General features: G+C 37.8%; 1 protein-coding gene across 1 annotated transcript in view; it reads right to left on the bottom strand.

Annotated features, from left to right (window-relative positions):
• ITPR2 (inositol 1,4,5-trisphosphate receptor type 2) overlaps positions 1 to 13197 on the bottom strand; it is a 526257-nt gene that overhangs the window by 316888 nt on the left and 196172 nt on the right. The window contains exon 22 of the mRNA XM_082849662.1: positions 1181 to 1374. Within this exon, the coding sequence (XP_082705788.1) occupies positions 1181 to 1374 (194 nt within the window). The remainder of the gene's footprint in view (positions 1 to 1180; positions 1375 to 13197) is intronic.

Genomic DNA, 13197 nt, shown 5'->3' on the forward strand with positions numbered 1-13197 from the left:
CCCTGCCACAGTATCTCCATCTCATCGTGTTTTAGCTGTTAGGGACTGTTTTGTAAATGCTGCTTTTCTGAACTGTCATTGGGCTAAAATGAGGACACGTATTTCAGAGGCTCTCCCATGAGGAGAAGGAGGCTAAGCTGGAGGCCCATTACCCACAGGTCAGGTGCTCAACACCTTCCACAGGTTAAGAACAGGACAACTGAGTGATTTCTCCGGGTCACGAACACAGGGTTGGGAGGGCTGCCAATATTTCTCGGGATTCGGCCTTTGGAACTCCTGGAGGAACTGTGAAATCTTTTATGATTATAAATCTAATTACTTTAAATAAAAATGTACAGACCCTTCCAGGACTACTAACCCACTTCTGGTAGCTCGGTCTACATTAAATTATGATGAAAGACTTAGTAAACTGTTTCCAGAATTTTAATAGATCCTCAAAAACTCCAGACTCCATTCTTCGAATCTGGAATAAATGCTATAATTAAAGGATCATAAAACTACTTTCCAAACTTAAAAAAAAAGGCGAAGAATTCATAGCTACAGTAATGGGGAATTTATCCACTAAACCACTGGTCATGAAATAGTAATTTACCCCCTTGAAATTCATAGAGATAGGTATTAGACTAGGTTAATTTTAAAATATATATATTATTCCTAGCCTCTCAGAAACGAAATCATCAAGAGAGACAGTCACTTACATAAAATATTAAAAACAATTATTAACATTTTTGTCAACAAAAATAAAATTTTATTTCAGTTTCTTACGATAAATCTGTATACGTAGAATCATATGTCTAATTCAATTAAAAATAGAAAAACAGTTGGAATTCAATCTTAACTTTGCCTACTCTGAAATCCTTCTTAAATAAAGGTAAAATTTAATCAGGGTCAATGCTAAATGAGAAAATACATATGAAAGAAGTTATGTCAACCTCAAAGCGCTCCACATTTGTTAGGTACCATCATTAATGTATTTAGTGAGAATTCACACATGTAATTAATATGTTAAATAGTGTCAGTGTGAGATTTCTTACCAGGCTTATCATTAATGTAAAAGAAATAAAATTAGATCAATACCACTTCAGAATATTTACACAATGATCTGGAACAAAATGTGTAAGAAGTTAAACCAATAGGCACAGTTAGGTGTTTGTCACTTCCCTTCCATTAGGCCCTGTACCTGTAAAATCTCAATAATCTTCAGCTTGGTGTCCATGACAGTGACATCCTCGTGCTCGGCGGGGCTCCCCTGCTTGCTGGGATGCAGGCTGGGCTGGATGTCAGGCACACTCATGGGGAAGATGGAACCTCTGCTGAGCACCATCTGGGTCATCAATTCTCCCACCCCATGGATGGTTCTCATGACATTGTTTCCTGGCACGAGAAAAGTCCTTAAGTCAACACACACGCCACCTCGGGAGACAGCTGTTATATCCAGTTGGCCACAACCAGACTGAAAATGTGGCAGGAAGAGTACTAAGGATGGGAATGAATAGCCTTGCTCCAGCTATTTCCTTGCAGATAAAGTTAAAATAGTGCAGACACATTTCAAAATGACAGATTTTAGAATTGAAAGTTTACTTTTCTCAGAAAGTGCTTTCAAATGACACACTGCAGGTGAGCTGTCGGTAGCTCTAACAATATCCTAATCAGGTCCTTCTAGAGCACAGTAAGTCCTACCAACTACCGCACCAATAGGCACTAACTCTTACAATAATGAGGAAGAAAGGTTATCAATCTCTACAATAAAGGGCGTTGCAAGTGAGGATACAAAGACTATATGAAAACATTTAAATTAGTGTCCTAACCCTACCCTCAAACCAAGGACTTTTTAGCTTTGCTTTCGTAATGCTTGTGAAAAGAGCTTAGGAGGAGGATTTTTACAGCTTCATTTTAAGAAAAGCTCTTATCTAGAGAGGAAGCACCATTTTATCCATTCCTGCATCAATTTGAATAGAAAATTGTAATTCAAAATCCACAAAAAGCAGCTACGTTTGAGATAATTAGGGAAACAAATTATTGACAAATGATCATTTTCAACGAGGTGTTACTCCTTTTCTGTGTCTTCTCTTGAGTTTGGCTTCTCATTTAATTTGTCCTCCAATAAAAGTGCCCACGCACTCATTCCTCACACTGACCACAAGCAGTTGTACCAAAGGATCCTCCTGCCACTGTTATGATTTACCCTCTCCAGCTTAACTGCTGTTTCTCACTTCTAAATCCCTACAACAAGCAACAAGGATTTGCAAGAACAACTGTCTACTTTCTCTTCAGAACAGTGGTCTTTGCTTCGTGGGTGTTCGTGGAGCTTTGCCTCAAGCAAAGGCCTAAGAATCTGGCAAAGAATTTTCCTTTCTCCCAGTGTCTCAGGGTGTAAACCAAGAGAAAGGGAAATGGAAATAAGATGGGATGAGATAAAACTTTAAGCTCTAAGCAAAGAGCATAAACTGTGGGAATACCTACAGGATTGAAAGGCAAACAAATAAAGAAAAGGAAAATATGTAAAGGATGACTTCGCGGTCCTATGCGCAGACCACAGTTACCATGGAGCCAGTGGTAACCAATATTATTTGTACATCGTGAAAGGTGAAATGCCTTTTAAAATTCATTATCTTATCCATAGATGAAATTAGTATACGTACAAGAGGGTGGTACTGAAATAGTACATTTTTGAGTAGGCAATGAAGGAACATTTTTTCTAGAGTGGCACCTTCCAGGCAGAAATTAATTTGGGTTTTCATTCTGAGAATCTAGGAACTTTTATTACACCGCTGCTTGCATAAGCCAAAAAAAAAGGGATAAGAAAAAAATATATGAAAGATAATTTCCAAGTCTGGACAGGGTTGAGACAAAGGATTTGAGACAGCCCCATTTTCTAACAGAAAAAGCTGTAATGAGGCAGAATGCTTCATTGTCTATGGTTCTCATACAATCATAACAGTTGAGTATTTCCGAATCCCCCCATAGACTGCAGGGATACAATCTGGTTGTTGGCAATAGTTTTGGGTCATCGATGTTCAACCAGTACATTTATCCGAGCCTGGATTCTAGTATGTATATGTGTTAGCCTCCAAGAGATGCTTTCTCACCACCAACACAGAACAGGCTCCTCTGTTATTCTAACACTTGAGTCACACAAAAATCCTTGGCACCCAGTGTCTGCATCTTATTTAGATTTGCATGGAGAATATCATTTAATCTAAATGATTGTTACATACAAAACATCCACTCAGACAATTCTTTCCCCCAAATATAGATCTTGTCACCAAGAAATTAAAATCTAGAGGCCAGAAACATAATAATATATAACACATGTTGTCAATGAAATGGGAGGGTTCATTCCAGTGATACCACATCCTTAGATGCCTGTGGCACGTGGTTGCCACACAACTCGCCTAACATCTCCATATATGGCCAACTCTGAGTCTGCAAATTAAAAGATGCTACATTTTCGGGCTTCCCTGGTGGCGCAGTGGTTGAGAGTCCGCCTGCCGATGCAGGGGACACGGGTTCGTGCCCCAGTCCGGGAAGATCCCACATGCCGCGGAGCGGCTGGGCCCGCGAGCCATGGCCGCTGAGCCTGCGCATCTGGAGCCTGTGCTCCGCGACGGGAGAGGCCACAACAGTGAGAGGCCCGCGTACCGCAAAGAAAAAAAAAAAAAGATGCTACATTTTCTAGAGTTGCTTGGTGGTGATGAGAAGTGCTTCAATTAGGCACTACTACAGCTTGGAAAACATAAGTCAAATACCACATAAATAACAGATGTGCATGGCTCCTGGTATCCATTTTTCCACAGAAAAATTTCTAATTCTAGACTGCTGAGATAAGTCAAAAGTGATCGGTCTTCAGCAATGCAAAAGAAGAAATCTATTTCTCTTCTCAACCATAATTAGTTAATACTACTGAAAAGTTTTCAGTGAAAGGGCTACTGTATCATAATATAAATCCTCTGGATAAATTCAGGTTTTCTATGTCTTTTATATTAACTCAACAACTAGAATTTGGTTGTATGTATAAAGTATATTGAAATGGTGTGAAAAATGGAGTCATCTTTGTTAGGTAAAAGTACAGAGGAAAGAATTGCTTAGAAACAAAAGCAGATAGACTGTCCAGGTTCTTTCATTATATGATTGTATAGATATTTTTACTAATCCTAATTCCCTCAAGAGAAAAACCCCAAAGTAAGACAAGTACAGTAAATGCATACTAGAAATGGTAACTGGGAACGGGTTGAGCGTTCACTGCTTTATTTCTTTGATGGTTCCAGTGAGCCAAGTTTCCATTACCAATTCCAGAGACGTGAAAAGCAATAAGGAATTTACATAACACTAAAGCTGTGCTGACCGTGATTTAATCCTTCGTTATTCCAAAGGCATTTTACTGCCGGTAATCATACTATAGGCTTCAACAATCATTAAGAGTTATGTGGATTTATAGACAGTATAAGAGATTTAACAGAATCTTACATGATTGAAATTTACCTTACTTCCCTTGGTGTTTTATTTAAAGTCATCTTTATCTGTTACCTCTTTCTATTAGAAATACTTTTCTCCTATGAACACATAAGAATATAAAGGATAATCTGAATTTTCCAGTTGTTTAGATTTCAGATAGACACTTCTGAAATCTTCTAAACATTTATAAGAGATAATAGACATATTTGATAAGAGTTCTGTGAATAACTGTTCACAGCAATTTTCTCGTTTAGTGACTACCAAAGGCAGTTCTCAATGCTTTATAGTAATAGAAGCCAAAAAATGGATAACCCCAAAACCATTCTTATTTCCCTGAAACATATTTTTATAGTTGGACTTGGAAAAATGTATCTGCTGTTATTATAATTCATTTGAAACAGAATGATGTTAAACCATAAAGACATGTTTCAGGACATCTTCCTACTTCCCCTCCCTGCTCAGCAGCTCCTTATAAACTTTCACTTGCTGGAAAATGCCTACACTCTCTAGAACTAGAGTAGTTTTTTCTATTTTGAACATTCTCTGGAGCAGTGCTTCCTCCCAGCGGTTAGGGTCTGGGTTATAAAAGGACTTTTCTGATGCAAAAAACCCAAAAACATTAACACAAGATCAAAACCTTAGTTAAGCTAGTGATATAAGCAGAGTAATAGGGAACATGGTATCAACCTGGACTAAAAGAAAGATCAAGATTTAACACCCTAGAAGACAATAAATAACCAGCACTCCCAGTTCAAAGTCAGATCACAGTATTTTGGAGAACTACATATCCAGTCCATGAACTTCTTTTTTTTTTTTTTCCCAATGATATTTTATTTTTTTTATTTATTTTATTGAAATATAGTTGATTTACAATGTTGTGTTAGTTTCTGGTGTACAGCCAAGTGACTCTCTTATACATAAATATACATACTTCTTTTTCGTATTCTTTCCCATTATGGTTTATTACAGGATACTGAATATAGTTACCGGTGCTATACAGCAGGACCTTGTTGTTTATCCATTGTATATATAATAGTTTGCATCTACTAATCCCATCCCTCCCCTACCCTCCCTTCCCCTTGGCAACCACAAATCTGTTCTCTATGTCTGTTAGTCTGTTTCTGTTTCGTAGATAAGTTCGTGTCATATTTTAGATTCTACGTATAAGTGATATCATATGGTATTTGTCTTTCTCTTTCTGACTTACTTCACTTAGTATGATAATCTCTAGGTCCATCCATGTTGATGCAAACAGCATTATTTCATTTTTTTATGGGTGAGTAGTATTCCATTGCATATATGTACCACATCTTCTTTATCCATTCAGGCAAACAGAGTTTTTAATCTATGAGCTGGAGCTGGAGGGAACTTGGTATTCGTCTGCCTGGAGGCTTCCTACCCAGATGGTCACTTGGCTCACTCCCTCAAAATCCTTTCTGATTTCTGGTTTAATGTCCCCTCCTCAGATCTCTTCCGGCCACCCTCTCTAAAGAAGGATTGCCATCACTCTGGATACTGCTTTACATTTCAGTCACGGCATTATCACTATCTCACACCATATTTTATATTTGTTTATGTGGTTATTGTATCCTCCCTCAAAAAAGAACATAAACTCCATGAAGACATGGATTCTCTCTAGTTTTTGCTCTATCTCCAACACCAGGAATAGTGCCTGACACGTAGCAGCCATTCCATACATGCTTGTTAGATTACTGCACAAGTAAAACAAAAGTTGGATAAACAAACGAATTATTAAAAATGATAATTTGGGATTTCCCTGGTGGTGCAGTGGTTAAGAACCCACCTACCAAGGGACTTCCCTGGTGGAGCAGTGATTAAGAATCCACCTGCCAATGCAGGGGACATGGCTTCCATCCCTGGTCCAGGAAGATCCCACATGCCGTGGAGCAACTAAGCCCATGTGCCACCACTACTGAGCCTGTGCACCACAACTACTGAAGCCCGCATGCCTAGAGCCCATGCTCCACAAGAGAAGCCACCACAGTGAGAAGCCTGCACACCACAACGAAGCATAGTCCCCGCTTGCTGCAACTAGAGAAAGCCCGTGCGCAGCAACAAAGACCCAACGCAGCCAAAAATTAATTAATTAATTAATTTAAAAAAAAAAAAAAAAAAGAATCCGCCTGCCAATGCAGGGAACACAGGTTCGATACCTGGTCCACGAAGATCCCACATGCCGCGGGGCAACTGAGCCCGTGCACCACAACTACTGAGCCTGAGTGCTAGAGCCCGGGAGCCACAACTACTGAGCCCACGCACCACAACTAGTGAAGCCCGTGTGCCTAGAACCCATGCTCCACAACAAGAGAAGCCACCGTAATGAGAAGCCCATGCACTGCAACAAAGAGTAGCCCCCGCTCGCCGCAACTAGAGAAAACCCACACACAGCAACGAAGACCCAATGCAGTCAAAAAAATAATAATTATTTTTATAAGGCTTATATAAAAAATTAGATATTAGTACACTAAGGGTAAGTTTCATCAAGGTGAGTTTTTGCTTGCTTTCTTTTATACTTTCTTAATTTTCTAATTTTTTCTAAAAGCATATATAATTTCGTGTTACTTAAAAACGTATTTGTTAAAAAGAAAAACATGTTTAATACAATAGATAACAATAAGATAAGGAAAATCATGGAATCTGACTTTATCAAGGGCATATCACATCCCATGTACTTTGCTAGGCCACATACACTGTTCACAGCAGGTAGGGAGGTGGGGAACCCATCTCATTTTACACGGCCGGAAAGTGGCAGAGCCTCAGATTCAGGTCAACTAATGTCAATGTGCATCTTTTCCCCACACCATGTTGCTTCACTAAAGGCTATCACCTTCCAAGTTTCCAAAGATTGTATACTAGAACTCAGAAACCTACCAAATGCTGAAAGAAAATATCCTAGTTAAAACTGTGTACTGAAAACGTAGAATTACTATTAATCATATCATGAATCTGCTCACATTATTCTCAAGTGATTTTATCCACCAGTTATTATTATATAATGAACCAACACTACTCGTGGCATTATGTTTATGTGACACAATTTAATTTTAAGGGCAGCCCCTGTTCAGAAACTATTTATTAGGTAACCAATGTTCATCTGGCTCTTATATTAGGGATATCGAGGATGGGAGGACACAAGAGAAGTAGAGAGTTTATAATAGAGCTAAGAAAACAGAAATCATGTCTCCCCCTCCCCAATTGAAGACCAAATACAAAGCAAATAAGATAGTAATAGTATAGCATGGACGGTATACAAAATTGCTTAGGATGTTTATTTTAATTGGGAAAATTATCTTAGGGTGAGGAGAGTGAAAGGCAGCTTCACTGAAGAGATACAATTTTGAACTAGGCTTTGAATGGTGTAAAGGATTTAGATTACTGTGATCTTTCTCAAATCACTTTGCCATCCGATGCTCAGAACCTTAATCCTAATAAAATAGGTCCCAATTTCTTGTGAGAATAAAATTATATAATGTGTGCAAAAAAACATGAAGAATGAAAAATACCATATAATTGTATTACCTCAAAATGAAAAATGGAGGACACATGCATGTTTTCACTACAGCCATGAAAAACAGCTCTTCTCTCTTTCATTATGTTCTATTATAGTGGTCGCCACCTTAGTAATGAGCCTGTGGTCCATCACATAATCATAGCTCGTTACCTCTTACACTATGACATGGTTGACACAAAATATCACCTCTAAAAGGAGAGGTCTTGCAGAGGAATGATTTATAAAGAATACTCAATGGCCAGAGTAGATGATATGACACCTAATTTTCTTCATTCTGAATAAAACACTCGTTGAACACAGTATGTTGATAAGCCATTTACAGACTCCAACTTTCCAAGACCTTAGAGACAGAACAGGGCTTCCCTGGTGGTGCAGTGGTTAAGAATCCGCCTGCCGATGCAGGGGACACGGGTTCGAGCCCTGGTCTGGGAAGATCCCAAATGCCATGGAGCAACTAAGCCCATGCGCCACAACTACTGAGTCTGCGCTCTAGAGCCCACAAGCCACAGCTACTGAAACCTGCGTGCCTAGAGCCCGTGCTCCACAACAAAGAGAAGCCGCTGCGATGAGAAGCCCGCGCACCGCAATGAAGAGTAGCCCCCATTCACTGCAACTAGGGAAAGCCTGTGCACAGCAGCAAAGACACAACGCAGCCAAAAATAAATAAAAATAAAATAAATACATTTATAAAAGAAACAGAACAAAGCAAAACCTACTAGAAACATGTTACTAAAGTATAGTAATGTTATTAGCCGTCTTTTTCTGAATATCAAGTAGACTGCTTAGAGGGAAATTATTTCCCATCCCACACCCTAAAGAAGTGTTATTCAAAGGATAGATTGAAAAAGCAATTCATACAAAACACTGGTTAAGTCCTACATCTTATTTTGGATTTCATCACTGTCAAATACTGACAAAGTCATTTCAGTATTCCAAACCTCAAGATTTCATTTTAATTTGCCAAACTGATCTTTAATTCTTAACAGTTGGTAATGCAAGCAATAAGTGGACTTACATACTATTTTTATAATTGAGATGTAAATTAAATACAGTGCAATACGCAGATCTTAAATGAAAGATTTTAGTAGTTTGGACAAGAAGGACCCATATAAGCCACAGGGTATCCAGATATTCAGACATTTCCATTACCCCAGAAAGCTCTTTTGTGCCCTTTCCCAGTTATTGAGCTCTACATTCCCCCTCACCACCACCACCAAAAACAACCACTCCTCTGATATATCATACCATAGAGATATACACTGAATAGTGTACAGTTTCATAGGTATATCATTTTAGTTAACTGATTATGGCCAAAGAGTACTATTAAATCAATCACTGTTAAAATACAGAAGGGCCTCTAGTTCCTTGCTGATCTGTTGTTGCCTCACCCACATAAGTATTTTTGTCAGTGACAGGTGAAGTCAGAAAGAGCATGTTTTGCAAATGCAAAGACAACGTGAAACAATGAAGGATAACTAATATAGTAAATGACTCCATCAAATCCCAAAACTACATGGACAGGTTGAAAACTAATGGATTAAAACCAATAAAACCAAGAGCTGGTTCTTTGAAATGGTAAACAAAATTGACCAACCTCTGGCCAGGCTCACCAAGAAGAAAAAAGAGAGGACCCAAATAAACACAATAAGAAATGAAAAAGGAGAAATCTCAGTTGACACTGCAGAAATCCAGAAAACCATAAGAGAATACTATGAACAATTAATTATACGCCAACAAATTTGACAACCTAGAAGAAATGGACAACTTTCTAGAAACACACAGCCCATCAAAACTGAATCAAGAAGAAATAGATGATATGAACAGACCGATCACTAGAAGTGAAATAGAATCTGTAATTAAACAAACAAAAAAAAAAACTCCTTACAAACAAAAGTCTAGGACCAGATGGCTTCACAGGCGAATTCTACCAAACATACAAAGAAGAACTTATACTGAGCCTTCTCAAATTCTTCCAAAAGATTGATGAGGAGGAAAGACTCCCAAAGATATTCTATGAAGCCACCACCATCACCCTGATACCAAAACCAGACAAAGACACCACCAAAAAAAGAAAATTAAAGGCCAATATCTTTGATGAATATAGATGCAAAAATTCTCAACAAAATATTAGCAAACCGAATCCAGCAATACATAAAAAAGATCATAGGCCACGACCAAGTGGGATTCATCCCAAGTTCACAAGGAGGGTTCAATATGTGCAAATCAATCTATGCATTAACAAAAGAAAACTAATGGGTTAAATCCAACAAAGTAAAATCAAAATATAAAATGCCCTGCCATTTAGGTCCAAATAAAACCAACTCAAGTATGTGATGGGAAAATGTGATGTTAACAGAGCACAAACTAGAACTTTAGTTTCATTCAAGTTCAGTAGAAATCAATACTATGTCATCATTACCAAAAACACTCATTTTCATCTAGACTGTATTACAAAAGTAAAGTGTTTATTATGAATGAGAAAATGACTTTTCTTGCCATAGCAGTGATCAAAAATATTAGAAACATAAGAGGAACTGTTAACCAAACTGCTGGTGATGACACAGAGAGGAGGAGATATTCAGGTGACATGCCGGCCATCTGCAAACATAGAAAGAACTGATACGTGAAAGTGAGGCTGGATTTCCACATGGCTCCAGGGAACAAAAGTAGGGCTGCCTGTTGGAAGTGAGAGGGAGGTATATTTAGGAGAACCTAACAAAAGAGACAATATTTGGAGCTGTTGTAAATAAGAAAGGCCTACCTTTTGCAGCAGTAAAATCTTGGTCACTTAGGTGTTCCAAAAGATCCTAGATGACCATTTGCTACAGGTACTATGAAGATCTGAAGTTCATATAGACGATTTCTACAGTCCCTTTACGTGCTAACATTCTACAAATCTATGACTGGGTTCCAATAAGGTGCCTTAGTAGGTCACTGGTGGATGCTCTTGACCAGAAATTGAGGGAACTGAGGAACCTACCCCAGTGTATTAACACCTTGAGGCATTAGATTCTGAGGGTCAAACAATTGGATGAAATAACTGAGTAGAAAGAAGGTGAGGACAACCTGGTCCTCTTTAGTCATTCTCATTATTTGTGAGGTCATCTGGGTATTGATTCTGTCCTATTAACTCAATTTGGTAATGTCAGTAGCTCTTCCTGGCTGCCAGGAATCATTTACACCACTCCTACAGAACTCCAGAGGTTTTGGAGTCACTTTATAGCTTAGAGAATAAGAATAAACTCCACACTAAACCGTGGAAGGTGCTTCATCCATTGTGTGGCTGATACCTTTGGGAAACCAAAACCCAAAGTACTATAGACAATGCCTTTGTTTCCAACACATCCCAGAGAAATACAGATGAACCTACAGAGTCTTCTGCCTCTACTGAGTTAAATTAATTACCAAGTATAACAAAAATATTTTTATGTATCATAAATTTACGTGAGAAACCCCTGACTGAGAGAACTAGAAGGCAGTTATAGAGTTGCTTCCTGACTTAGTGTAATATGGAAGTTATGCATGCATCATACCCATTAAATCCTCCTGAAATTTATGAACCTACACAGTTAGCAAGGGAATATTTGAACCATATTATTCTGTTAAGATGGTGCACCAAACCTAAATGCTCACAGACGAATGGATTAAAAAGATGTGGTATATATATATTCAACCAAATACTACTCAGCCATAAAAAAAGAATGGAATAATGCCATTTGCATCAGTGTGGATGGACCTAGAGATTATCGTACTAAGTGAAGTAAGTCAGAAAGAGAAAGACAAATACCATATGATATCACTTACATGTAGAATCTAAAATATTATACAAATGAATTTATTTACAATACTGAAACAGACTCACAGACATAGAAAACAAACTTATGGTTACCAAAGGGGAAAGCCAGGGTCGGGGGAGGACGGATAAATTAGGAGTTTGGGATTAGCAGATGCAAACTATTATATATAAAGCCGATGAACAACAAGTTCCTACTGTGTAGAACAAGGAACTAATTATATTCAATATCTACGTGTAATAAACCATAATGGAAAAGAATATAAAAAAGAATATATTACATATATGTGTGTGTGTGTGTGTGTGTGTGTATACACATTTATAACTGAATCACTTTGCTGTACACCAGAAACTAACAAAACACTGTAAATCAGCTATACATCAATTATAAAAAAGAGATGGTGCAGAGATTGTGAAAAGGTATAACACTAATCACTAAAATTGTAGAAACAAAATACCAGGAAGTATTTTAACATGAACTGGCATTTGTCATGTTATCTCCCATTCATTGGAAGTTTTGAAAGCCAGATTAAAAGTTCTTAAGTGATAAAAGAAAAACAATTATAAATCTGAGATGTCATGATCTAGAAAATATCCTTATCATTCAAATACATATTTATATAAAACATGTAGGTTACATACATTCATCAAATGTATGTCACTCAGTAAATACTTCTGAAAGCCAAGTATGCATGTTATGTTAGGCATGGTACAAGTCAGCTATGGAAACTGAAACAGAATGCATTTTCATAGCTTTTCTCCCCACTTCTGGCTCTCTCAGTCAATAATTTTGAATCTTTGTTATTGAATTTTCTAGGTAGTAATTCTAAGAGTCATGGAGCCTTTCATAAGTCTACTAGGAAAAACAGACATAAAAAATTTCAACACTAACAAAAAAAAGTCACCAACATACATTTGGAATATTAGGGTCTCTAAATATTTTTGTCCTTCAAATGCATGTTTATATAAGGCATGGCACATACATTCATCCTAGTGATAAGCGAGTTATGAAAGTATATATGAAATACAGAAGTAGCTCATAGCAAAGTGTCCTGGAGGATAAAATTGTTTCGTATTACTGGGGAAACAACAAGAGACAGAACTAGAGACGTCTAATGCAGATTATGAAGACCTGTGGGCTTCTTAGGGAACTGGGTTGTTACTCTCTAAGAGATGATGATAACTAGTAAGAGGTAGAGGATGTGATTCAGAAGGACCCTTATGTGGGAATGTGGAGAAAAAGCCAAAAACAGCGTCAGGGAGAACAGCAGGGAGTGAAAAGGAACATCCAACTTCAAGATATTTAAGTGGTAACAGTTTTAAGACTTGTGTTTCAAACTTTGCTTCTGAGAAAATCCCAACAACGGTTCACGAAGGCGAGATTCTTGGCTTAAATTTTTTTTTTGGATCTGACTTG

This window comes from Leucopleurus acutus (assembly GCF_964270905.1).
Source record: "Leucopleurus acutus genome assembly, chromosome: 11".
Taxonomy (NCBI): domain Eukaryota; kingdom Metazoa; phylum Chordata; class Mammalia; order Artiodactyla; family Delphinidae; genus Leucopleurus; species Leucopleurus acutus.